Source organism: Kogia breviceps, chromosome 15 (assembly GCF_026419965.1).
Source record: "Kogia breviceps isolate mKogBre1 chromosome 15, mKogBre1 haplotype 1, whole genome shotgun sequence".
NCBI classification, from domain to species: Eukaryota; Metazoa; Chordata; class Mammalia; order Artiodactyla; family Physeteridae; genus Kogia; species Kogia breviceps.
Genome location: NC_081324.1, coordinates 81,570,282 through 81,593,208, shown reverse-complemented (window position 1 = coordinate 81,593,208; position 22,927 = coordinate 81,570,282). Strand labels below are relative to the sequence as shown.

The window sequence follows — 22,927 nt, the reverse complement described above, 5'->3', positions numbered from 1 at the left end:
ATCTATATGTTATATTCAATTATTAATGCAGTTTGATGAATTTTCTAGGAAGCTAAACTGACTTAGTAAATGAGCTGGTGAAAAAGAGCCTTAGTGAATAAACTAGTAAACGACAGAAATGATAGCTACAAGGTATGGAGTCACTGCTAGACTGACTAAGAGGCTTGGAAATGAGGACCTGATAGGGACCAACAAAATCAATGTCAAGGGCCAGTGTCTTATTTTGTTACTACTCAAATTAAAAGGAGTACACAGATTAGTATAAATACTATATTTATTAAATATCTTTACAGTTTATTTAAATGTATTTACAGAACTATTCCTGCATAAGTTATACTTCAGACATCCAATTCAGGTCATTGCCTCTTGGGTAAGACAAATAATGATAGTCTCAACAGAAAAAAGCAGCTCATTAGTATACACAAATTCAGACTTGCTTCATTATTTAGCCATCTTTGCCACAAACTACCTGCTTACAGTTAAAATTTTGACATGGACACTGTCGAATTTTAGTTGAGCAAGTTCAATTTTGCAATGAATTTAATTTTTTTAAACAATAGACTCCAAATGTTTTCTGTTTCACATTTTGTTTTATAAGCAGATTTTGGTTTTCTGATGTTGTAAAATTTGTTAAATGCAAAAATGTGAAAGTTTCCAGGAAAATTGGATGCTGTAGCTTCTACCAAAGATAGCTGGTATAAGGTGACAAGGAACCATGAACTTAATCAGAAGTACAAACATTTACAGTTCTAGCCAATCTTGTTTACAATCTCCAAAACGCTCAAAACTGACTCAGTGAATTCCCACAATTACTGCCTTGTTACATGATGTGGTATGTTGGTGGTACTGAAGGCGGTACTGAAGGCTACTATTCTATCCAGAACGAATGCAACCGATGGGATAAGACACTTGCCCATCATGCAAAGCTCAAAATCTAGTTTCTAATCTAGTTACAGCCCAAGTCCCAGACATGCACACCTGGAATGGATTCTTTTGTGATTTAGTACCCATCAACCATGTCAAGCCAGTACAGTAATTCAGGACAAGTAACTTGTTTTCCCCACCTCATTTCTTCTTTCCGTTTTTAGGAGCCTATGGACTCTACTGCGTATCCATTCGGTGAATTCTTTTTTGTGCGCAGGCAGCTTAAGTTCACAGGAAGAAATAAGGTTCTGATATGTTTAGAGTGCACACTTTAAAACAGAACAAAATAAAAATTTCAAGCATGTGATAAAAATATTGATTTTTATAATACAGTATTGCTTTATAAATATAGATGGAAAAGCTATAAACTTTACTGGTCTTTGGTGCATCCAGAGAGGGATAAATAATTTGCCATTTGTAAATTAGAAATCCAAATTCTCTTGTTATAAAAGTCCACTACGTGAGGCAAATGTATCAATACGTGTGTTTATACTGCTTGATTTAAAATACAATTAACACATCAAGTTCAGAATTAGACCCACCAAGTGGTATATCTCAGGCATACCCCACAAAGACCTGGGTCCTGTGACATGGAAAATTCCAGTATGGGTACTACACAGCCTCTGACCACTGACAGTGGAAGGAGAGTTACTTGTTAAGCAGCACTCCAACAGACCCCCACAGTCATAAAATTAAGTGCATAACACAAAAAGGGCAGGGGAAAAAAAGAGAAAATATTTTGTTTCCCAAATCTACAGGCCAGGTCCAAAGTCAGTTCCCCTGTGAAACTCAATTCTTGTCCCACTATTTTCAACATCCCTGGAACAAATACATCGTCAATTTCTAATGCTCATTTCTCAAAAAAGACTAAGTTGATTAAATGAGTCGTGTAAAACACCATCAATCTACCTTTACGAAGATTGTGTTTGATGGGTTTAGATGAGTGCAGAGAAAGCTAGTGACGTGACCAGCACTGCTCTTACCAGGAATTAAATGTATGCATTGGAAAATTAATACAAAATATATCCAGATCATAAGGCTCCATACCTCTGACCAGAAATAATTAAAAACCCAACAAAAGAACTGAAGTTGTCAGCCCAAGTGTAAATGTATTCCTTCCAACAAAACCCTTCTGGACGCAACTTTCTTTACTTTTTAAATACACAGAGACTGCAAATAGTTTGTGCAAAATAAATACCCCGCCACTTGCCACTCACGCCTCTGTGTTTTATCACAGCACGATGGATTCTCACTATTTAAACAGAGTCTCTCTCCACCCCCCACCCCACCCCCCATCTCCTCTACCAAAGAATTCTGTTTTGTCAAGTTAGGGTAGTTAAGGCATTCTGACATGTAATTAAAGGTGATTCAAAATAGATATCTAACATTATGCCAATTAGGAATAGTAGATAAATTACTGAACAGCTTACAAATGAATAACTCATTCTTATTATAAATGAAATGCCTGTTACAAGCATGATGCATTGAAATATAGTAATGACATGTACATGGTACATGTTAAACAATTTTAAATAAAACAAAAGCTTGACAGTTACTCAAATATACAGTACAAATTCACAAAACAAAATCTTTTAAAACAAGTTGAGGTAACCTCAAACATAAGTTTTAATGCAATAAACCAGGGAGTAAGTATCTCCTTTAGAGAAAGAGACTTTCTATATTCTCAAGTAGATTCTCATTAGGTTTAATTGCATTCTCATCTATACACCAATGTTACCTGACATATATAAAACATGGCTTTAATTTAAGGATTTCTAAGTATATATATTTTTCTACCACGAAGTTAATGAAGAAAAAAAACTGACCCAAAAATATATATCTTTACAGCAGTCGACTTGTACACAAACCTTAAAAATAAGTTTGAGCTTGCAGATAATGGAAAAACTGAATGTGGGATAATTTTATAAGGAAACTATACATTGCAAGATGGCTATTCGGAAACTGTAAACATTAAGCTTGATTCAGAAACCCCTAAATTTCTGTGTAGGGCAAATGCAAATGTCATATCATCACTAGGAGTTTCCCTCGTGGACTCTTGTGCCACTGCCCACAGTGTTCTTTCCACATGGACTCCCTGAATTTGGTACATGCTCTGTAGACAGCAAGGCTACTAACAACAGGTCTGAGAGTGAGACCAGGGGTACAGCGTGACCATCAAAGGCCAACAAAATTCAAAGTTAGAGCTGTTCCATTCTCAACCCATCAGGCCTGTGGGCCTAAAGCTCCCACACGGAGGCATCATACCAGACAGCTGGGAGGAATTTCAGCTGTAACATTAAATTTGTAGGCTTTGAGGAATTTTATAACCTTGAATAATATTTCCATTAAAAATTTTTGGTAAGGAGTCTCCCCAACCCCCCCTGCAGATCAGGCCACCAGCCTGTGATATGCAGTAACCAATAAACTGCTGAAACTTTCATCACAGGAGCACAATTAATCACCTTTTAAAAACTATGAAACATTTGCATACATAGAACTAAACTGAATTTTTCTTCCAACTTTTAACCAAAAAAAAAAAGCTCCCCGGATCAAGATTTTGTAATCCAGAACAATGTTTTAGAGCAAGATTATAAGCCCCTGAAAAATAGGAGTTTATAACGAAAACATAAAGCCACACCCAGTCATAACACAGACTGTATAGTACACGTGTAACATATCTTTTGATGAATAACGTATGTTTCTAGTAGATGTACCATAACATACAATTTGTGTTAGACTTTTAAAATCCCTTTAACACATTCTAATTTTGAATTCACTTTACCAATATTACTCATTTTCAATACTTCAACCGTTTTTGAAAAGTAATAGACATTTTGGCTTTGAAAACCTCCATCCCATCATGGAAAGGACAATGTGAAGTGAAGGCCAATCTTTAAATCTTGATTCTCTTCAAATGTTGCTGGCAGATATGAACTAGTGAATGACAGTAGTGGTTCTCAACAAAGATCTCAATGGGGTCTCAAAAAGACAGGCAAAAGGCTTACATCACTGGCCATTGAGATCAGTAGCAAAGAAACATGGTCCTGCCAGCAGGATCAGCACACACGGTAGGGGAGAATTTGGGATGATGAAAGGAGAGGCAGGAGTTGACACCTAGGTGAGTCAGTCTGTATACTCAGCCACTATTGAGAGAAGGACGGTGATGTCATCTGGCTTTCCACCTAAAATGAAAATGAAAATGTATTTATATATTTTAAAAGGAAAAGTCAATTAAAAATGTAAGCCTACATAAATACTAGGAAACAAATACTGGCATTTCAGGCAGGTTTGGTTTGTCAATGACTCTGGCAGAAAAAAGAAAAAAAAACATTTGATAAACAGTTAAAATGCACCAAGAAATTACATGTAATTTAATTGAAGCTTAAAAAAAAACCTTCCCTGCTCCTTTACAACAGCTCTGTTAAAGTGGCTACCACCACATCCTCTGTTTATAGCAATCACAATAAAGACAAAATGTGGCTAAGATTAATTCTGCCTGACAAGAAAGTTACATGTTACACCCACAATCCTAATTTGGACAAACATATCCAATGTTTTGAAACTAGTAATAGTCTTATATTCTAATCTGGCAAACAGCTATGGCATGTGCTTTTTTTCTATTTTAATATTTCCTGGACAGCTAAGAAATGCTTTACATATCGTAAGATTATACCAGCAAGAAACTGACCAACTCTACTAGTTCTGATATGCTAGCACCAACATGTCATCTGAGCTCCAAGACTGAGCTACTTGGCCTGCTCCCAAAGTTACATATCGCTCAGTAGATAGGAAGACTCTTTAGGCAAGGACAGTCTAACATTACCTCCATCTTCAAAACCTGCCATGGCAATTTGGCAGGCAAATACTGTCAATGAGTCCACAGAGCCAGAGGAAGGGAGAAGTGAAATGTCAGACTCGTGAAGGGCAGAATGTTTAAACTGTTAGGAATGTCCAGGCCCTCCAGGCAGAGCTGGGAGGCTTTTGGGGCTCAGGTCCAAGCAGTGCAGTGGCAGCAATAAAGGGCTTCAGGTTCCACCTGCCTCTGCAGCCAATTAAATTCAGTTCTGAAGGGCACCTCTGTGGGGAACACATGAGGACATGCACTTGCTCTGTCCTTCAGTGTTACAGCCTGCTGACCTTGCTCCCACGGGCTCACAGCTGGGAGAGGGCACCTCAGCAGTCTCAGCCCAGTGCTGTAGTTTGCCTCACCCACAGCCCAGAACGCTCCCATCCTCTATGTCCCCAGTTAGTCCCTACGACCTTCCTAAAGAATGCTTACCTCTCACATTCAATCCATTGTCACATGCAAACTGTGCAAAAGGTGACATATAATTTGGGTCATAGGCCAGCTCGTGAGCTTGCTCAGCAATGCTTCTTGCCGTCTGTTGTATACTCTCATAATTTGAATTCTAAAATGAAAACATGAGGGAGTTATTTTTACCACAATGCCTCACATGATTTCTGCACACAGTAAACATCACTTGCAAGCATCACTTTTTAAGACAGTAACATTTATCTAATCATAGTTTCCACCATTTAAGTTTTATTCCAGTTAGAGAAGACAATGAAACATTATACCTCGACTAAAATGAATGAGATCACCAGTGCTGCCTGCATAAGATGTCAGTTAGAAAGTCCTTTGCATGGACTTGGGTCCTGAAGTTTGAATTTTCTTTCTTTTTCTTTTGGCCGCACCATGCGGCCTGTGGGATCTTGGTTCTGTGACCAGGGATCAAACCCACACCCCGTGCAGTGGAAGCGTGGAGTCTTAACCACTGGACCACCAGGGAAGTCCCTTGAATTTTCATATTTGGTATTTTTTTCCCACTTGAAATTCTTAAGGCATTCTTGCTAAAATGGGATGGGGTTGAAAGGGCGGATTTTGATAGCACTTCGGAACGACCTCAAAAGTTTCCTTGCTTGGGAACGCACCCCTGGCCAAGCACAGTGTGCTCTCCAAGTATGGGCTGCCAGTTGCCCTACTGAAAATCCCTCTCTATTCTCTATTCCTTCACCTTGTTTTATTTTTCTTCTTCTTATTTACCACCACCATTATAGCTATTCTTTCTTTCTCTATATTATCTGTCTTCCTCCACTAGAATGTAAGCTCCTTAAGGGCAGGGAATGTGTCATTTCTGCTTGTCACTCTGTTACCACACAGAGTACAGTGCCAGCACGTGTAAGCGCCTGACCTTTACTAGGCCCCACAGACAAGGCGTGGTGCTAAGGGTTTCTAATGCATGGTCCTGGTTTATCCTTACCAAAATTCTACAAAACAGGCCTTTTGTACCACTCCACCATTTTACAGATGAGGAAAATATTGCTTAAAAAGTTTAGAAACTTACTCAAAGTCATACTGGTTAGTGGCAAAAACATGAGAAAAGACTAATTTTCCCCAGAGTCAGTACTTTACAAAGCCAGGAGAATATGCAAACTGGTTTTCACTTCCTTCCACTCTCTGTATGGGCCAAATCTGAACAGTTTCATTACTGATGACAGCTCAGATCACATCAAGCCCCCTAGCTGCCTGCTGCCCTTGGCTGCTGCCTTGGCTGGCTCTGGTATGATGATTTCCTATCTTTCCCAGCCTAAACACCTGCTGAGTTTGCTACCAGAATAAAAAGTGAAAAAGACAACCAGCAACTAACACCATTACATATCATTAAAATACCATTAAAAACACAAAAAAGAAATCGCCCATCTGGACTCTTCCTACCTTTACCATCCTACTAATAAATAAAGGCTTGGATGAGAAGCCTCTTTTCCCCTCAAGTTCTCCAACTGTGAATATTTCCACCTACAATTGTTTGAAAGATTAGAACCATTTTTATTTTCCTAAATTCACAAAATAGTCCTTTCCAAAACTACAAAAAGAGATAATGCAATTGAATTAATAAAACTCAGCTGCCCAGAGAGGGTCACTGTTTCCAAAGGCCAACCTTTGAGTTAATTACCTTTAACTTTTTTAGCTCCTGAAGGATCATATAATCAGGCATGTTGTCAAAGAGTCCATCTGTCGCCGTCAGGATAATGTCTCCTAACTGGACATCAAAAGATGTGCTATCAGCGGCATCCGGGCTGTGACAAGGACAGCGTAGGGACAAAGTTAACAGAGCCCTTTAGAGATAACCGTTAAAAGTTTCCAATAGGAATGATGCTACAATGTAATGAAAAAGGAAAACTTATAGTAGCAGTCAATAATAAAAACCACTATTCTGAAATTTCTAACCTTGAAAAACCTTTCTAACCTTGAAAAACATTAACTGAAAACTCTGATATAAATATTTCAAAAGCTTAACTAACACTATCAAGTAGGGCTTCCCTGGTGGTGCAGTGGTTGAGAGTCCGCCTGCCGATGCAGGGAACACGGGTTCGTGCCCCGGTCCGGGAAGATTCCACATGCCGTGGAGTGGCTAGGCCCGTGAGCCATGGCCGCTGAGCCCGCGCGTCCGGAGCCTGTGCTCCGCAACGGGAGAGGCCACAACAGTGAGAGGCCCGCGTACCGCAAAAAAAAAACCTATCAAGTAAAACTGAGTTTGATGATTAGTCACATGTGGTTTAAAAGGTGGAAGGGTTCTTTTCTGAGTCAGACACTAAAATGCCTCTAAAATCCTAGTGGAAATGAGTCTTTGTTTTCTAACTCTTTAGAGCCAAATTCCATCCTCTCTTATTCACTTTCCACTCATCAGTTTCCCTTCAGGCTTGAATTTGGCTCTCAGGAGGCTGTGTTATAGTGGAGTAACAGCACTATGGAGGAGAGTATGCAAATCCTATAAGAATTAATTCATATGAAATACCTGCAATGGTATTTCTTACTATAATACTAGTAATTACTAGTATATTACTAGTAATACCAAATTAGTATTACTAAGTCATACTTACTCTGGTAGAGTAAGGACTGTGTGTCTCCCAGGGCTTACAAAGTGCTCATCATGTACAGGTTACTTACTTATTAGTGTGCCTGACACACAGTAGGTCTTCAAGTAATATCTAATGAATGGAAGAAACAAAGTAACTGACCCTCCATATTGGGGAAAAACTCATTACTATATTGTTAATGAAGAGAAGAAGGTACTGTGTGTGAGAGAGAGAGAGCGAGAGAGGGAGAGATACATATATACAGACTCTTCTATAACGCAGTGAATAAATCTGGCAGTGGCTGCCTCTGAGGACAGAATGTGTGGATGGGGTAGGGACAGAAGCTTGATTTTATACTACATCTTTTTGTGTAAAACTTTTAAAAAGATATAAGAAAACAGATATAAGAATGGGGGGTGGGGGAACCACCTGTAGGAAGAAGAGAAAATATATTCAGAGAGTTAATAGTCCCGTCAGATTCCAAAGGCCAGCTCCACTGCTTCCAAGCCTCCAAGGTGAGGGAAAGGTGAGATATCTGATAATCTACCTTCACTTGTAATTAGGGAACAAGAGCCAGGAAAAAATTCATACACTGACCCAGAATGGAGGGGCCAGAACCAAAGCACCCTAAGCTTGATTAAAAACAAAACAAAGAAAAAACAAAGAAAAAACTTGTGTAAGTGACATGTTATAAAATTTGCAAAGAGAAAACATAAAAACAAACAGCCCACCCATGCCTGCTGGGGATTTACGCAAAGCGCATTGAGGAAATTTCTAGTTCGTCTTCTCTTGACTGAGGGAAGCAGCAGCACATCTAGAAGTTCTGTGACGGGCTTTTGGCAAGGAACAAATTAGCTTTCATTTACACAGTTATACAGTAAACATTTTGTAAGAACAGCTACTAAAGGAAATCTGTAAGTTAAGCTTAAAATAATATTTTATAGATAAGAGGGACTAACAGCTAAGGAGATAACATGCAGCTGGGAAACAAAAAAGACCAAAAAATAAGAAAATTTTAAAAAGACTGTAAAACTGGTAGAAACCAGGTCGATTTCTTCCGTGGAATAAAGAGAAACAATACAAGACATTTCACATTTGCTCAGTCTTTGGAAACTAATCAGATTCTAGAAGTTTAGATTAATGACCAGGTTGGCACGGAAGTTCTATTTTATGCTGAGGTTTTTCTTTCCCCAGGAGTGTCCTTTGCTATTCTGTCTGTGAGAGACTCGCTGCCATTGGACAGATCGTCCTCTTCTCCCAACACTCCCACCCATGAGCTTGGTGTTCCGCCAGCTGCAGTTTTGCCCATTTTGATTGAACATACTGTGCTGCTGGAAACTTTCGACTGCACTGAAACACGAGCTGAAATCACATGCTAGCATGCTGCCTCTGGGCTCCAGGGGAAGCAACCTCCACCTCACTGGCAGGCCAAGCCAAGTGCTGTCCTGACCAGACTGTCCCAAAGATAGCATGTGAGGTACAGCAGGGACGCTCTAGCACTCAGAAGCCAAAACAACAAACAAGTAAAGGAAAATTAAAACACTGTTTTCCGAAAACTGTTAGCTGCACTTGACATCTACAAAGGTCGTGGGGTTCTGAGTTCTCCCCACTCCAACAGGACTAATATTGATGTGCATTACAGCCAACTGAAGAAGGGCCTATAATCAAATTTTCTTCCAATTATGGTAATCTGCCTTAATCTGAAAGTAAAAAACTGCTTCCCTCTCTCTAGGAGTCAGCAATAGACTTTAGATGGGCAATACTGAGTACTTAATTATACAGTATGCTCATTCCAGTTTAAAAGATGGCAGTAATCATCATTTTATCTTAGTTTGGACTTAAGATTTGGCCCAATAAGAACTATTAAGTAGAGACAATAGGCACTTGCTAGAATGCTTCTACTTTTACAAAAGGTTCATTACCCATTTAACCACATTTATGAATTGCCAACAATGTTTGTGTCAAGCCCTAAAAGGTTGTTAAAGGGAGTGAAATGTGAGACTGTTTTAGTGTTACTCTGTACTCTGATCTTAGAAAAGATAAACTGTAAAAGTTGATTCAAAAAAGTACTGATTTTCCTGGAAAGTTCTTGACTATTTAAAAATGAACTTGGGCTTCCCTGGTGGCGCAGTGGTTGAGAGTCCGCCTGCCGATGCAGGGGACACGGGTTCGTGCCTCAGTCTGGGAGGATCCCACATGCCGCAGAGCGGCTGGGGCTGTGAGCCATGGCCGCTGAGCCTGCGCGTCCGGAGCCTGTGCTCCGCAATGGGAGAGGCCACAACAGAGAGAGGCCCGCGGACGGCAAAAAAAAAAAAAAAAAAGAACTGAGAGAAGGTGTCAGAAGAACAACAGAACAGAACACGTCAAGAGCACCATCAGACCACCTCTGAGTCCATTTCCTGAAAGTTAACTTTGCCTGACAAGTTTTGCAGGGACTGCAAGTTCTATTTGATGCATATTATAGGAGGCCCTGAGAATCAGGAAGTTATTCTGATAAATAAAGCAGATGTCTGTTTGCATTCTTCCCTAATAACGTATGCAAAATCTTGTATAGGCAATGGCACAGACAAACAATGACTCATTTCTCCAGCACTATTTAACAAACACAACTGTATGTACCATGTGGTCTTGGTATGAAAAACTGATATTCTCTAAGCCTGAAATAGTATTTTCATAGTCTTGTCAAATTATCAGGTGTTTATCAGAATTCAACTTGGCTGAAATATCAAGTTCAAGCACAGTATCTTTCAATGTCAGACTAAAAGGTCCTCAGTGTGCCTTCTTTTCTCACATGAGAATGGAAAATGCCTATCTCCAACACTATAGTTAAGGGGAATGGAAGGGAACCTGTTGGTGAGAAAGGGGCGATTACCTGTCACTCAAGACGACTCCCTCGGCTTCGGGGGGTGCGATTGAGAGCTGGAACGGAGTGTTGAAGTAATGCTGCTGTTCATCTGATCGGTGCACAACTTCACCACCCCTGACAACTAGAAAGCCTGAGTCACCCAGGTTTGCTGTGTGCAAGCGGTGGCTAGTTCTGTCCAGCACCACGATGCAGGCAGTACTGCTACCTAGAAACAAAAATGATCTCCATTTATTTTCTCTTTCTAGGCTGTCTCTGCATACACATTTTTATCATATCGCCCCAAAGAGCAACATGCCATAATTTGAATCTCCTTTGCCTAAACAGGACCTTTCTTAGTTATGGCTCCATGTCAATGTCAGGTAGTAACCTGATCAGGATCAACATGGCGGGGAAAGAAAACGGAATTTATACTATGCATAGTTAAGCGGGCCACTGATGATTTGGATTCTTCCACTTGCAGAGATAGGAAACAATAAAAATGGCTGGTATTTAACCACATTATTTCAATAGTGCTATAATCTACGTCAAATGCTCAAAAGGATGTTGTTGAGATATTAAGTTTTAATACTTAAAATGCCAGAAGGAGCATGTTACGTTTCCATGACATTTCTCATTGGTCATAGGCAGAAAGCCTCCTCTGTGAAATTCACTAACATTTAACACAAGGCACTTAACTACAATTTTAAACAGAATTTCCATCTGCTGAGGTCATGAAGAACTTTTACTGCAGACTGACTCACTATGAAGTAACAAGACCAATTTTCCCAGGTAGCTTGTGGAATCAACCTGTTCACTTTACAGAGACTACCTGTTCAGAGAGAAGAGACCATATTCCAAGCAGAAGCTTCTGTGTACCTTTGCAGCACACAGCTCACATGACCTTCCCCAGACTGAGGCTGATAGTACAATTAGTGAAAGTGCTTTCAAGTGCTAAAATTTCAACCTATATCTACAGAAAAATGGCAAAATAGAAAAATGAGCAGTTCACCAAGAAATAAATGTAAATGGTCTGTAAATATATTCCTAAAAAATGATCACTGCACTAGTGTAGGAAACGTCACTCTCATTTCACAGTGGTAAGAGAGCAGAACTAAATAACCTTTCTAAAGGACAGTATTGCCCTGAAATATGTGCATATCCTTTGATCTAGCAATTCTACTTGTGATGATTTATCATAAGAAAATAATTAGAGATGCAAACAAGACTTAAGTACAAAAACACTGCATAAGATCACAAAGAACTGGTAACAACCTCAACATCTAAAATTAAGGGGCTGGGGACTTCCCTAGTGGCACAGTGGTTAAGAATCCGCCTGCCAATGCAGGGGACACGGGTTCAAGCCCTGGTCCGGGAAGATCCCACATGCCACGGAGCAACTAAGCCCGTGTGCCATAACTACTGAACCTGCGCTCTAGAGCCCACGAGCCACAATTACTGATCCTGACTCCCTGCCACAACTACTGAAACCCGCGTGCCTAGAGCCCATGCTCCACAAGAAGAGAAGCCCGTGCACTGCAATGAAGAGTTGCCCCCGCTTGCTGCAACTAGAGAAAGCCTGCACGCAGCAATGAAGACCCAATGAAGCCAAAAATAAATAAATTAAATAAATTTTAAAAAATAAAATTAAGGGATTGGTTATTTTACAGTTCATCCATACAATGGAAAGCTATGCAGTATCACATAATACTTAGGAGTACAGACTCTGTCGTCAGCCTGCCTGAATCTGAATGCTAACTCTGCCACTTACTAGCTGTGTGACCTGGGGCAAATTATGTAACCTGTCTGTGCCTCAGTTTGCTCATCTATAAAAATAGGGATGACAGTAACTACCTCACAGAGTTGTTTGTAAGGAAAAAATTAGTTACATCATGTCAAAGACTTATAACACATAAGTGTTAGCTGTTTGATAGCCACTAAAATTGTGTGAGAGAAATATATCTGAAAATGAAAGATAATTTAAGTGAAACAAGTGACTATAAGCTAGTATTAAAGTTTCCTTAAAAGAAAGTGATATCGGGCTTCCCTGGTGGCGCAGTGGTTGAGAATCTGCCTGCTAATGCAGGGGACACGGGTTCGAGCCCTGGTCTGGGAGGATTGCACATGCCGCGGAGCAACTAGGCCTGTGAGCCACAGCTACTGAGCCTGCACATCTGGAGCCTGTGCTCCGCAACAAGAGAGGCTGCGATGGTGAGAGGCCCGCGCACCGCGATGAAGAGTGGCCCCTGCTTGCCACAGCTGGAGAGAGCCCTCGCACAGGGGCAAAGACCCAACACAGCAAAAATAAATAAATTAATGAACTCGTACCCCCAACATCTTTTTTTTTTTTTCGGTACGCGGGCCTCTCACTGCTGTGGCCTCTCCCGTTGCGGAGCACAGGCTCCGGACGCGCAGGCTCAGCGGCCATGGCTCACGGGCCCAGCCGCTCAGTGGCATGTGAGATCTTCCCAGAACAGGGCACGAACCTGTGTCCCCTGCATCAGCAGGTGGACTCTCAACCACTGTGCCACCAGGGAAGCCCCCCCAACATCTTAAAAAAAAAAGTGATATCAAATATAAAGAACTGTACATCAAAAATAATGAAATTTTGGGCTTCCCTGGTGGCACAGTGGTTGAGAATCCACCTGCCGATGCAGGGGACATGGGTTCGATCCCTGATCCGGGAAGATCCCACATGCCGTGGGGCAACTAAGCCCGGGCACCAAAACTACTGAGCCTGTGCTCTAGAGCCCGCGTGCTGTAACTACTGAAGCCTGCGGGCCTAGAGCCTGTGCTCCACAACAAGAGAAGCCACCGCAATGAGAGGCCTGTGCACCCCAATGAAGAGTAGCCCCTGCTCGCCGCAACTAGAGAAAGCCTGCGTGCAGCAACGAAGACCCAACGCAGCCAAAAATAAATAAATTAAATAAATAAATTTATTTTAAAAAAATAGTGAAATTTACTGTAATTTTTTTTAAAGCACAGTATGTAGGCAAAGGCTAACCTGCTAAAATGATAATTAACAGGCAAAAAGAAACAAAATAAACAGGTTGTGGAACCAGCTGTGTTAAATCCCAGTGCTCTATGATTTTCTAGCCACATGACACGACCGTGGGCAAACCACTTATTCTCTCTAGGCCTCAGTTTCTTCCTAACAATATGAGGAACAAAAATACCTACAAATCTACCTCACTGGAGCTATTGTGAACACACAGTAGATTCAATTCCTGTTATTATTATTCTATGGGCAAAGAAAAAAAGTCAGGGAGTACAATCACTAAAAAATTAACAGTTTTCTTAGTGGATTATGGATAATTTAATTTTTGTTATTAATTTTTCCTTAGTAAAAATGTGTAACTTAATTTAAAAACACTTAAATATAAGCATTTGTGTCATTGTATGTTCAGAAATTGTTTCCTTGTTATCTACAGTATATGCATGGGTACAAACTTGACACTTTAATGCTAAGCTATATAGTCCCTACCCATTAATTGTCAAAGAAAAGAAAAACATGGGTATTGTAACTAACTGGCCATGCTGTCAGAGAACCTACTCCATAGCTTATATTAGAGCTAAAATCACCAATTACCCTTCCTTCCTAACTCAATGCACAATAACTCCAATCATTTACATCATTAATAGAATCACCACACAAAAGATCTTCTGAAAGCTGATGGGATTAATTTAACTGAGAACAAAAAATGACAGATGAGTAGCACAGCCTTGAAAATTGTGCTGCAGTAAGGACTCACATTGACTCATTATTACTCACTGACAAATCCAGGCTATCATTTTGCTACCCGTGTGGCAGTAACCCACTGCGTTAGAATCAAAATGGTCCTCGTGAGTGATAGACAAGAGCTTTAACATGCAAAGCAGCACCAACCAAGGGAAGCTCAGCCTTACAGAATCATCTGGGCTCACAGTGTGTAAACTCCTCTGCCTCTTCAAGTTACTGATGCGTACAGCGGCTCAGGCCCTGGTAGCCTAATACTGGGAGAAGAGCCCACCATTCTTACGTGTTTGGAGAGGAACTGGCAAAGAAGAAAAGAGTGCTAAGAACAAGTGTTGAATGTTCCGACAACTGAGCAATCCAGACAGGTCCCTGGGCAAATCCCTCACACTAATATGGAAGTATTTTTATCACCTGGCCCTATTCTGTAAACTACCACTAAGCCTTTTGTGCAGCAAAGAAATAAAAGGATAACCTTACTGGGATTAACCCCTCAAATTCTTAAGACATGTTGGCTTCATAAGACTTAAATCCACTTAAGGGTTTCTGAGGAAATAATATGTCAACAATTAGCCTGTGATGCCAACCCAGATCTAAAAGCAGCTAGAAATTTTCAAGAAATAAGTGGTTACAGCTATCAGCTTGCCCTTTATACTGGAATTATGTTATAGGCTTTTTAGCAATGGCAGGATTTTTAAAAAAGGATCACCTAATCTTATAAAATTATTACTTGCAATTATAGCTGAGGTTCAGTAAAACTCAGCAGCCTGTCTTGGCCAAAATATGCTTGAGTTTTATTTACAAATAGCTTAGAGATGTGTAGGTAAGTAAGAGAGAAGTGTATATGTGTCAAACATGGTAACGAAGGATTATTTCAACGTGTCTTTTAGGAGAAAGAGGTAGTTATAATATTCAGTGTAAGAAAAACTCTTATATGTCCTTAAATTTATTTTATTAAGCTCTCCCAGTTACATGAAGGTGAATAGGGGAAAAAGTAGGAACAAGGAAGAAATACAGCAAAAAACAAAGCTTTCAAAGTACAAAACCAGGATAGTTGTTACGTTTTAACAAGTTATTCCAAGTCACAGTAATTTAGTAAATGCACTGTGGGGTGCAGGGTGGGGTGGTGTTGGCAGAAGACTCAGGCCCCTGGTATCCCTGTCTACAGGTTCTTTTGTTAGATGGCACCCTGCAATGTTCTCTTTTCCCTCAACATGTTTCTGAGTAGTGCAAGTAGCTTTAAGTCACTGCTTTTCGTAAAAAAGATTTATCCAGTTAACATATGAAATAAGGGGTCAGAGGTTAAGTGGTTTGCCCAAAGTCATATGGCAAGTTTACAGAGATGAAATAGAATCTAGGATGTTTCACGGTATCAGGCAAGCTCAAGATTGCATGCCCAAAACAGCAGATTAAGACAAACCAGTATATTGAAACTTCTAGACAAGATTTCTCTTCAGTTAGAAGGAAAACAAGCTAGTTAATCACAGCATAGAGAAGACAGAAGATGGTATCATGATGAAAAGTACCCCTTCTTACAAAGGTTTGAAATTGAAGGCAAAATTCTACAACATGGAGATCTCCGTTAACATTGAACATTGAGGGCTGATTTTAAATGTGCATGGTGATTGGGAGGGAGGCCTTCTAGTAACCAGAAAGATGCTGGCAGTTAGCAGAAACTTAACAACACCCTTTCTGAGAGCCTGCTTAGAAGGCTTGGGTAAGTTCCCAATAAACCATTTAACAAACAAATGTAGCAGCTTAGCCAAAGGATGCTCCATTAGCATACCAGAAAACAAACACTGGGTATTTGTAAATTTTCTAATACAAGATTAACAGGGATCTACACAGACTAAGTGTTAACTGCTAGTAGCTAAGGAGCCAATTTGCAACCTGAACTCCTCACAGGTAATCAACTGAGTTTTACATGCTAGACCTATCCCCTTTTCTCCTCCCTGGGAGAGAATCACTATCCCAATTATACAGCCACTTGCTTTTCTTTCTTCTTTTATCATATTTTAGAATCCCTAAACAATATAGTTTTACTTGTTTATGTTTCTGAATTTGAAATATATGGAATCAGACTGCAATGTCCTCTTTTCCCTCAACAACATGTTCCTGAGTACTGCATGCAACCTTAACTCGTTCCTTTTCAAAATGCATTTTTCTACTATAAATGGGCTTTTAGGTTGCTCCCAGTTTTCTGCTATTATAAATAATGTTACTATGAACATTCTGGTACCTATCTGTTGATACACAGATGTGCAAGAGTTTCTCTAGTCTAGGGTAAAGACCCAGAAGTGGAACTACTGGGGCATACTATCTGTTCATGTTTAACTTTATTCTGTAATTCTAAATTGTTTTCCAAAGTGGTTGTATCTATTTCAAGCAGTATTATGTATTCTGGGGTTGCCCACAGCTTCTCCATCAAATTGCTTAATAGGAAGAGTCTCAGAAAAAGAGCTGGGCTGGTAAGTGATTTTCTTGGTTTTGTTGTTAATCATCACCTGGGCTTCTTTAGAGAGGAAAACGCATAGGATATCTACTTACCAAGCAAAGGTACTTTATTTTGCAGCAACTCACAGTAGCTTGTGGTGAGGATTCCAATGGGATTACTCGGGACGAACCGTCCTTCTTTTACTAACCGTTCACATGTCCGCATTAAAGTCCCTGAGAACTGAGACGGATCAACTCCATAGTCTCTCCATCCTCCTACACCATCTGCGACCCCTAAAAAAGAAATTTACATTCAAAGGATATTCTTACCAGCGTCTCAGGAATTCTTACCCTTGTTTTCCTAATACTAATTTTACTACGTACTAGTACATCTATTTACCCTGAAATTCAGAATAAAAAGTGCTCAGGTTTCTAAGCTTTTTTTTTTTTTTTTTTTTGCGGTACGCGGGCCTCTCACTGTTGTGGCCTCTCCCGTCGCGGAGCACGGGCTCCAGACGCGCAGGCCCAGCGGCCATGGCTCATGGGCCTAGCCGCTCCGCAGCATGTGGGATCCTCCCGGACCGGGGCACGAACCCGTGTCCCTTGCATCGGCAGGCAGACTCTCAACCACTGCGCCACCAAGGAAGCCCGTCAGGTTTAATGTATTATACACTAATACTCCTAAGCCACGTTCTCTACTTAGAACCTGATCTTTCATATATTGATGAATAAACACGTGAGCTACCACAGGGTGGCATTGCCTCCCAGCCAAGAGTTCGATTTCAGCAGGATTTTCATCTTTGTACAGAAGTATTTGTGTTATTAATCTTTGTTGTATTTTATAGGAATGAAAATGGATTTTTTTTAAAGTGCTGATGCTAGTGAGAATACAACTGAGACAGAGCTGTCCATCATTAAGAATACCAAAAGCAGCAAACTTTTAACTTCAAATATTGGTTAATAATTGTGAAAGAGAGAACAAAACTAAGAATACATCCCACCCCCTTTCCTTCTCCCTCTGAGACAACCTCTATCCTGTACAGGGCCGCACTGCCCAGTATAACAGCCACTACAACACGTGGCTAGAGAGCACTAGAAATGGGGCTGATGCAAACTGAGAAGTGCTCTAAGTACAAGACACACACTGGATTTTTGAAAACTTGTTAGTATGAAAAAAAGGGTAAAATAGCTCATTAATTTTTATATTAATTACATGTTGAACTAATATTTTGGATATAATGTGCTAAAGAGAATACATTATTAAAATTGTGACCTGTTTCTTTTTACTTTTAATTAATGTGAATATTAGGAAATTTAAAATGACATGTGTGGCTCACATTATATTTCTATTAAACAGCACTGGTATAGAGATTTTTCACGGGTCCACAGAGCTGTTGATGAGTTCACAGTCTGCCTAACCCTCCTTTATCAAGAGGAAACTAGTGCTCAAGAAAAATTAGACATCTGAGTCAACACCATACCATCTTCTATTCAATGCCTTGCAACACCAAGCTAGTTGTTCAACATTAAAATCAATTTCTAAATTCAACAGTCTACTAAATTCAGAAACTGTGAGGTTGTTTATTTGAAATTCAAACTAAACTAAAATTCAAACTAAAATGTCAGATATATACATTATTAAAATTTTAAGTGACCACAAATGAAGCTTTCTGGAATGACCTATAAGAAATATAGTTGTTTTCAAAATAAAAGATCTGTGAACAAATGGGAGAGTTAAGCTTTGTACTTCATACTGTTCTGTATTATTTAAATTTTATTTTTATAATGAGCATGTTTTGATTTTATAATAAAAATATTAATTAGGGAATTTATCATTTTTAAGGCTATCTGAGCATGAAACATCCTCCCCACATATACATTTACATTTTCTTCTTCCAGTTTTATTGAGATATGATTGACCTCCAGCACTGTACAAGTTTAAGGTGTGCAGCATAATGATTTGACTTACATACATCATGAAGTGATACCACAGTAAGTTTAGTGAACATCTATCATCTCAGGTAGACACAAAATTGAAGAAATAGAAAAAAATTTTTTTCCTTGAGATGAGAACTCTTAGGATTTGCTCTCAACAACTTTCATATATAACACACAGCAGTGTTAATTACATTTATCATGTTGTACATTACATTCCTAGTACTTATTTATCTTATAACTGGAAGTTTGTTCCTTTTGACTGCCTTCATCCAATTCCCCCTCCCGTATTCCTGCCTCTGGTAACCACAAACCTGATTTCTTTTTCTATGAGTTTGTTTTTAAGTATAATTGACCTACATTTACATTTTCTGTACATTCAACTTTCACACACACTTCAAAGAGCATATTTGGTGCAAAAGTAGGAAAGTGCTTATATGTATCCCTGAAAAACTGGCTTAACATGAAATGAACACATTAAGCTATTTTTCTGGTGATGGCACTTATCAAGCAGAAATGGAACACATCCTGAAAAAATAAGAAGAAACAGAATTGGAAGACAGTAAAGAGGTTGACAAATAACTTACCGCTACTGGAGAAGCAAACTTCCTCACCTTTTGTGGCCAACCAACAGGCAAAATTTCACTTTTTTTTTTTTGGCCATGTTGCGTGACATGCGGGATCTCAGGTCCCAGACCAGGGACTGAACCCATGCCCCCTGCAGTGGAAGCTCAGAGTCTTAACCACTGGACTGCCAGGGAAGTCCCAAGGCAAAATTTCACTTTAGGGCAATTCCAAATTAGTTGGTTAGATGATATGATGTCTGCAATTTGTTTCAAAATATTGGGGGGGTGACAAAAGAGTAGATGAAACAAGACTGGCCATGAATGGATAAATGAAGTTGAATAATGAGAGGTACATTCATCCCTCTACCTTGATGTATATTTGAAATTTTCCATTATATAAAGTTTAAATAGTAATAATGATAAGAAAAAAGATCCTTCTGCCTGCTATGTGGAGAGCAAAAGCAGAAAAGGAATGAATCAGGAGACTGTCTCAGTAGCTCAGTTATGAAATGGTGGCAGTGCAGTTAGAGTGCAGGGATTTGGGATCCAGTGAAACAAAAGGACTCACAGGTACACTGAATGGGGTACAATGAGGGTGGGGGAAAGAGAAGCATCAGGGATGACTAAGGTCTACCCTCCCAGGAAGAAGTATCATTTTTTGGTGCTTTTCAAGCAGTTGTAAGGATATCTAGAAATTCTTACAAAAATTTAAGTTAGTTTAATAGGAACTTCTTTTGAGGAATTCTTACGTCACCAGGGATAAGATTTTACCATGATTTAAATGCAACAATTTGTGTTAAAACACAGAATGCAATTATAGTCCTTGCAACTCCATCTGATGAATCATTCATTCTTCTCAAACCACTGTTTGCTTGAGGAAAGAATTTCTTAACCAGTTTCTGATCTAAGAGCCACAATTAACTTTAAATATAAACTGGTTTCATCTACAAATGCCCTTCATAAGAAAACCATTAAAACCTGAGATAATGTTGAGAGTTGATCCTGGCACTCACTAAATAATCTGTCAGCAGGTTATAGAGTCTGACCTGGCACAGCCCTTCAACATTAATCAGATTTCTCCCAGAATAGAGGTAACCTTTCAGGCACCTGTTTGCTTTTATATGGGAAAAAGAACACAGGCAAAACTCCATTGGCCAAGTCTCTTTAGGGGGAAAAAGAGATTCAAAAAGCATACAAACTTTTCAATAAAGCCGTGTGAAAAAAGTCTTAGTATACATACATAATTTACTTACAAAGAACAAGTTATATAACAGGAAGAGTTATATTTGGGACTAGAACCAGGCTAAAACCAGAATAACCTACATTTGAAACCTAGTTTAATTCATATTAGGCAGTTATTTCTATAAGAAAATGAATATATCCTCTCTTGCATAAGCAAAAGCTTCAATACACAGAGAGAACACCTTTTAAACAGTGGAACTGATCCAGATATAAAGGGAAATTTCATTTCAGAGGTAAACAAAACAACTGTTAAAGGAGAGATTGCTTCAGATCTTGAAGATATCAAACAACAATGGATAAGAATATCCCTGAGAGCAAATGGAGGCTACGTTGAATACTAGGAAACAGAGGCTGAGGGAGAAATATCCTGCCTCGGGGAAGCTCACCTTCTAGTGGGCAGCTAGACTACTCACTCATGGTATCTAGACAAAAGGCTCTCACAAATGCTGTTACAGAAGAGTCAAGAGCAAGTGGTTAATGCTTACGGGGCACTGTGAGAGTGGAGCAAGCTTTCACTAGGAAGTGGCATTCAGATCTGGCCCTGGAAGGTAAGTCAGATTTCCTCAGGCAGGGAAGAGTAATTAAAGGAAAAGAAAGGCAAATTAGGTGTGGGTGGGGCTTGGGTGAGTGGGGAGAAGTTGAAATACGCAGGGCAGGGGCTGAAGCTGTGGGGTGCCCAAAATTGCAGTCCAAGAACTTTAAGCTTTATGCTATAGACCTGTGCTGTCCAATACAGGAGCCACTAGCCACATGTGGCTATTCAGTTTGAAATGTGGCTAGCATGGATTGAGATGTGCTGTTAAATGTAAAATACACTCTGGATTCCAAAAACGTAGTACCCCCGAGATTGTAAAATGTCTTAGTTTCATGTTGAATATACATTTTAGATATACTGGGTTAAATAAATATATTAATTGAAATTAACACCATCTGTTTCATTTTACTTTTTTAAATGTGGCTACTAGAAAATTTCAGATTACATATATAGTTTACAGTATATTTCTACTGAAGAGCACTGCTCTAGACAATAAAAAGTCACAAGGTTTCTGGGTAGAAGTGATATAATCCAATCTATATTTTAGAAAAATAATCCTGACAGCAGTGGACAGAACGGGTTCAGAGAGGTAAGAGGTCAGGCATCAGCTGCAAGATTTTAGCTTAGAGTTAATGAGAAAAGTAGAATAGACAACACTGGAAATACAAAGGACATAAAGACAAGACGGCTCTCCATCAATACATTTTATATCAACAGGTTTCTGGGTTTCAGGAATGAATATTGATTAGATGATTCCCCAGTTAGGAGGGGGTGAAAATGCCTTTAGAAGATACTGACTTCTGTCTCAGGTATGCTGAGTTTCAGGCACCCGTAGGGCATTTTTGTGGAAATGTTCTATATGAAGTCAGGAACTAAGAGTCTGCATTGGGGAAGGCAATCAGGGCCAGTTCTTTGACAAAGGTCCAGTACTGACACCACAGGATGGACCGGATGCTCAGAGAGTATAGAGTAAAAAGTTTAAGGACTTAAGGGGGATCTTGTCTTAGGAATGAGAATTCCTGGCAAAAAATCACTTGTGATTTGCATCTTACTCTAGGCATCAAATTACAAACACAGATATAACTGATTAAGTTTAGGAAACAGTCAAGTAATCCAATTTGTCAGAATGATATAATTTCTTTAGCGGTGAAGAGAGGTGAAGTTGAAAAGGTGGACTGAACTGGAAAGGCTTTGAATGCCAAGATAAAGAGTTTGCACCAATATAGAAGCTATTTCATTTAACTCACTGTAATCATCTTATGTCTCCATTAATAACATTCTGTCAGTGCACGTCTAGCTTAAGTGTTTCCTTTGACCTAAAATCCAATTAAAACCATTATTAGATTAAGATAATGGTTACATGTCTGAAATAGCTGAGCAAAAAGCTGAGAAGAGACTATAAGGCACAGAAAATTCCTTTAGTTGTACTATTTACAACCGAAGATGTCAAGTTTTATGAAGTGGGAAATAGCCAACTAGAAAATATTTATATTTACGATTTTTATAAAATATTTTGCTAAGTTTTCTGTAGATTGTTTTTCTAAAGTAAAGAGTTAAGAGAGAAGGAGAAAGTAATTCCGGTGTTATCTCCCATCATTTAAATATATCTTTTTATAGGAAGAAAATTCTTAAAGTAACAATTTTCATTTTTCTAATGAATACATTTTTGTCTTTGCCTTAGTTATAATCATATAAAAACAAAACTTTGATGTACTTGAAAAAAATCACTTAGCTTGTTATTAACGCAGAATTTTACTTAACAGCTTTATTCTAAGCAGAAAATTCAAGGAAAAAAGATTTGGTAAGTAAGCTGAAATTGTGGAAGCTTAAAAATCCTCCTTCCAACTGCATTCGGCCAC

At 39.3% G+C, this 22,927-nt stretch overlaps 1 protein-coding gene across 8 annotated transcripts in view; it reads right to left on the bottom strand.

The window, feature by feature from the left end:
* The window catches only part of PPTC7 (protein phosphatase targeting COQ7), a 61,785-nt gene that overhangs the window by 21,206 nt on the left and 17,652 nt on the right, over window positions 1–22,927 (bottom strand). For 3 of the 8 annotated variants that reach the window (XM_067014608.1, XM_067014607.1, XM_067014609.1), the window contains exons 2-7: window positions 16,905–17,084; window positions 10,655–10,853; window positions 6,879–7,002; window positions 5,204–5,333; window positions 3,930–4,106; window positions 1,065–1,193 (exon numbers count right to left, since the gene is read on the bottom strand). In XM_067014608.1, the coding sequence (XP_066870709.1) occupies window positions 4,048–4,106; window positions 5,204–5,333; window positions 6,879–7,002; window positions 10,655–10,853; window positions 16,905–17,084 (692 nt within the window). In that variant the 3' untranslated portion in view covers window positions 1,065–1,193; window positions 3,930–4,047. Of the gene's footprint in view, window positions 1–256; window positions 1,194–3,929; window positions 4,107–5,203; window positions 5,334–6,878; window positions 7,003–10,654; window positions 10,854–16,904; window positions 17,085–22,927 lie in introns of those variants that run through there. The other 5 variants (XM_067014611.1, XM_067014612.1, XM_067014610.1 and 2 more) reach the window with 3 other exon arrangements.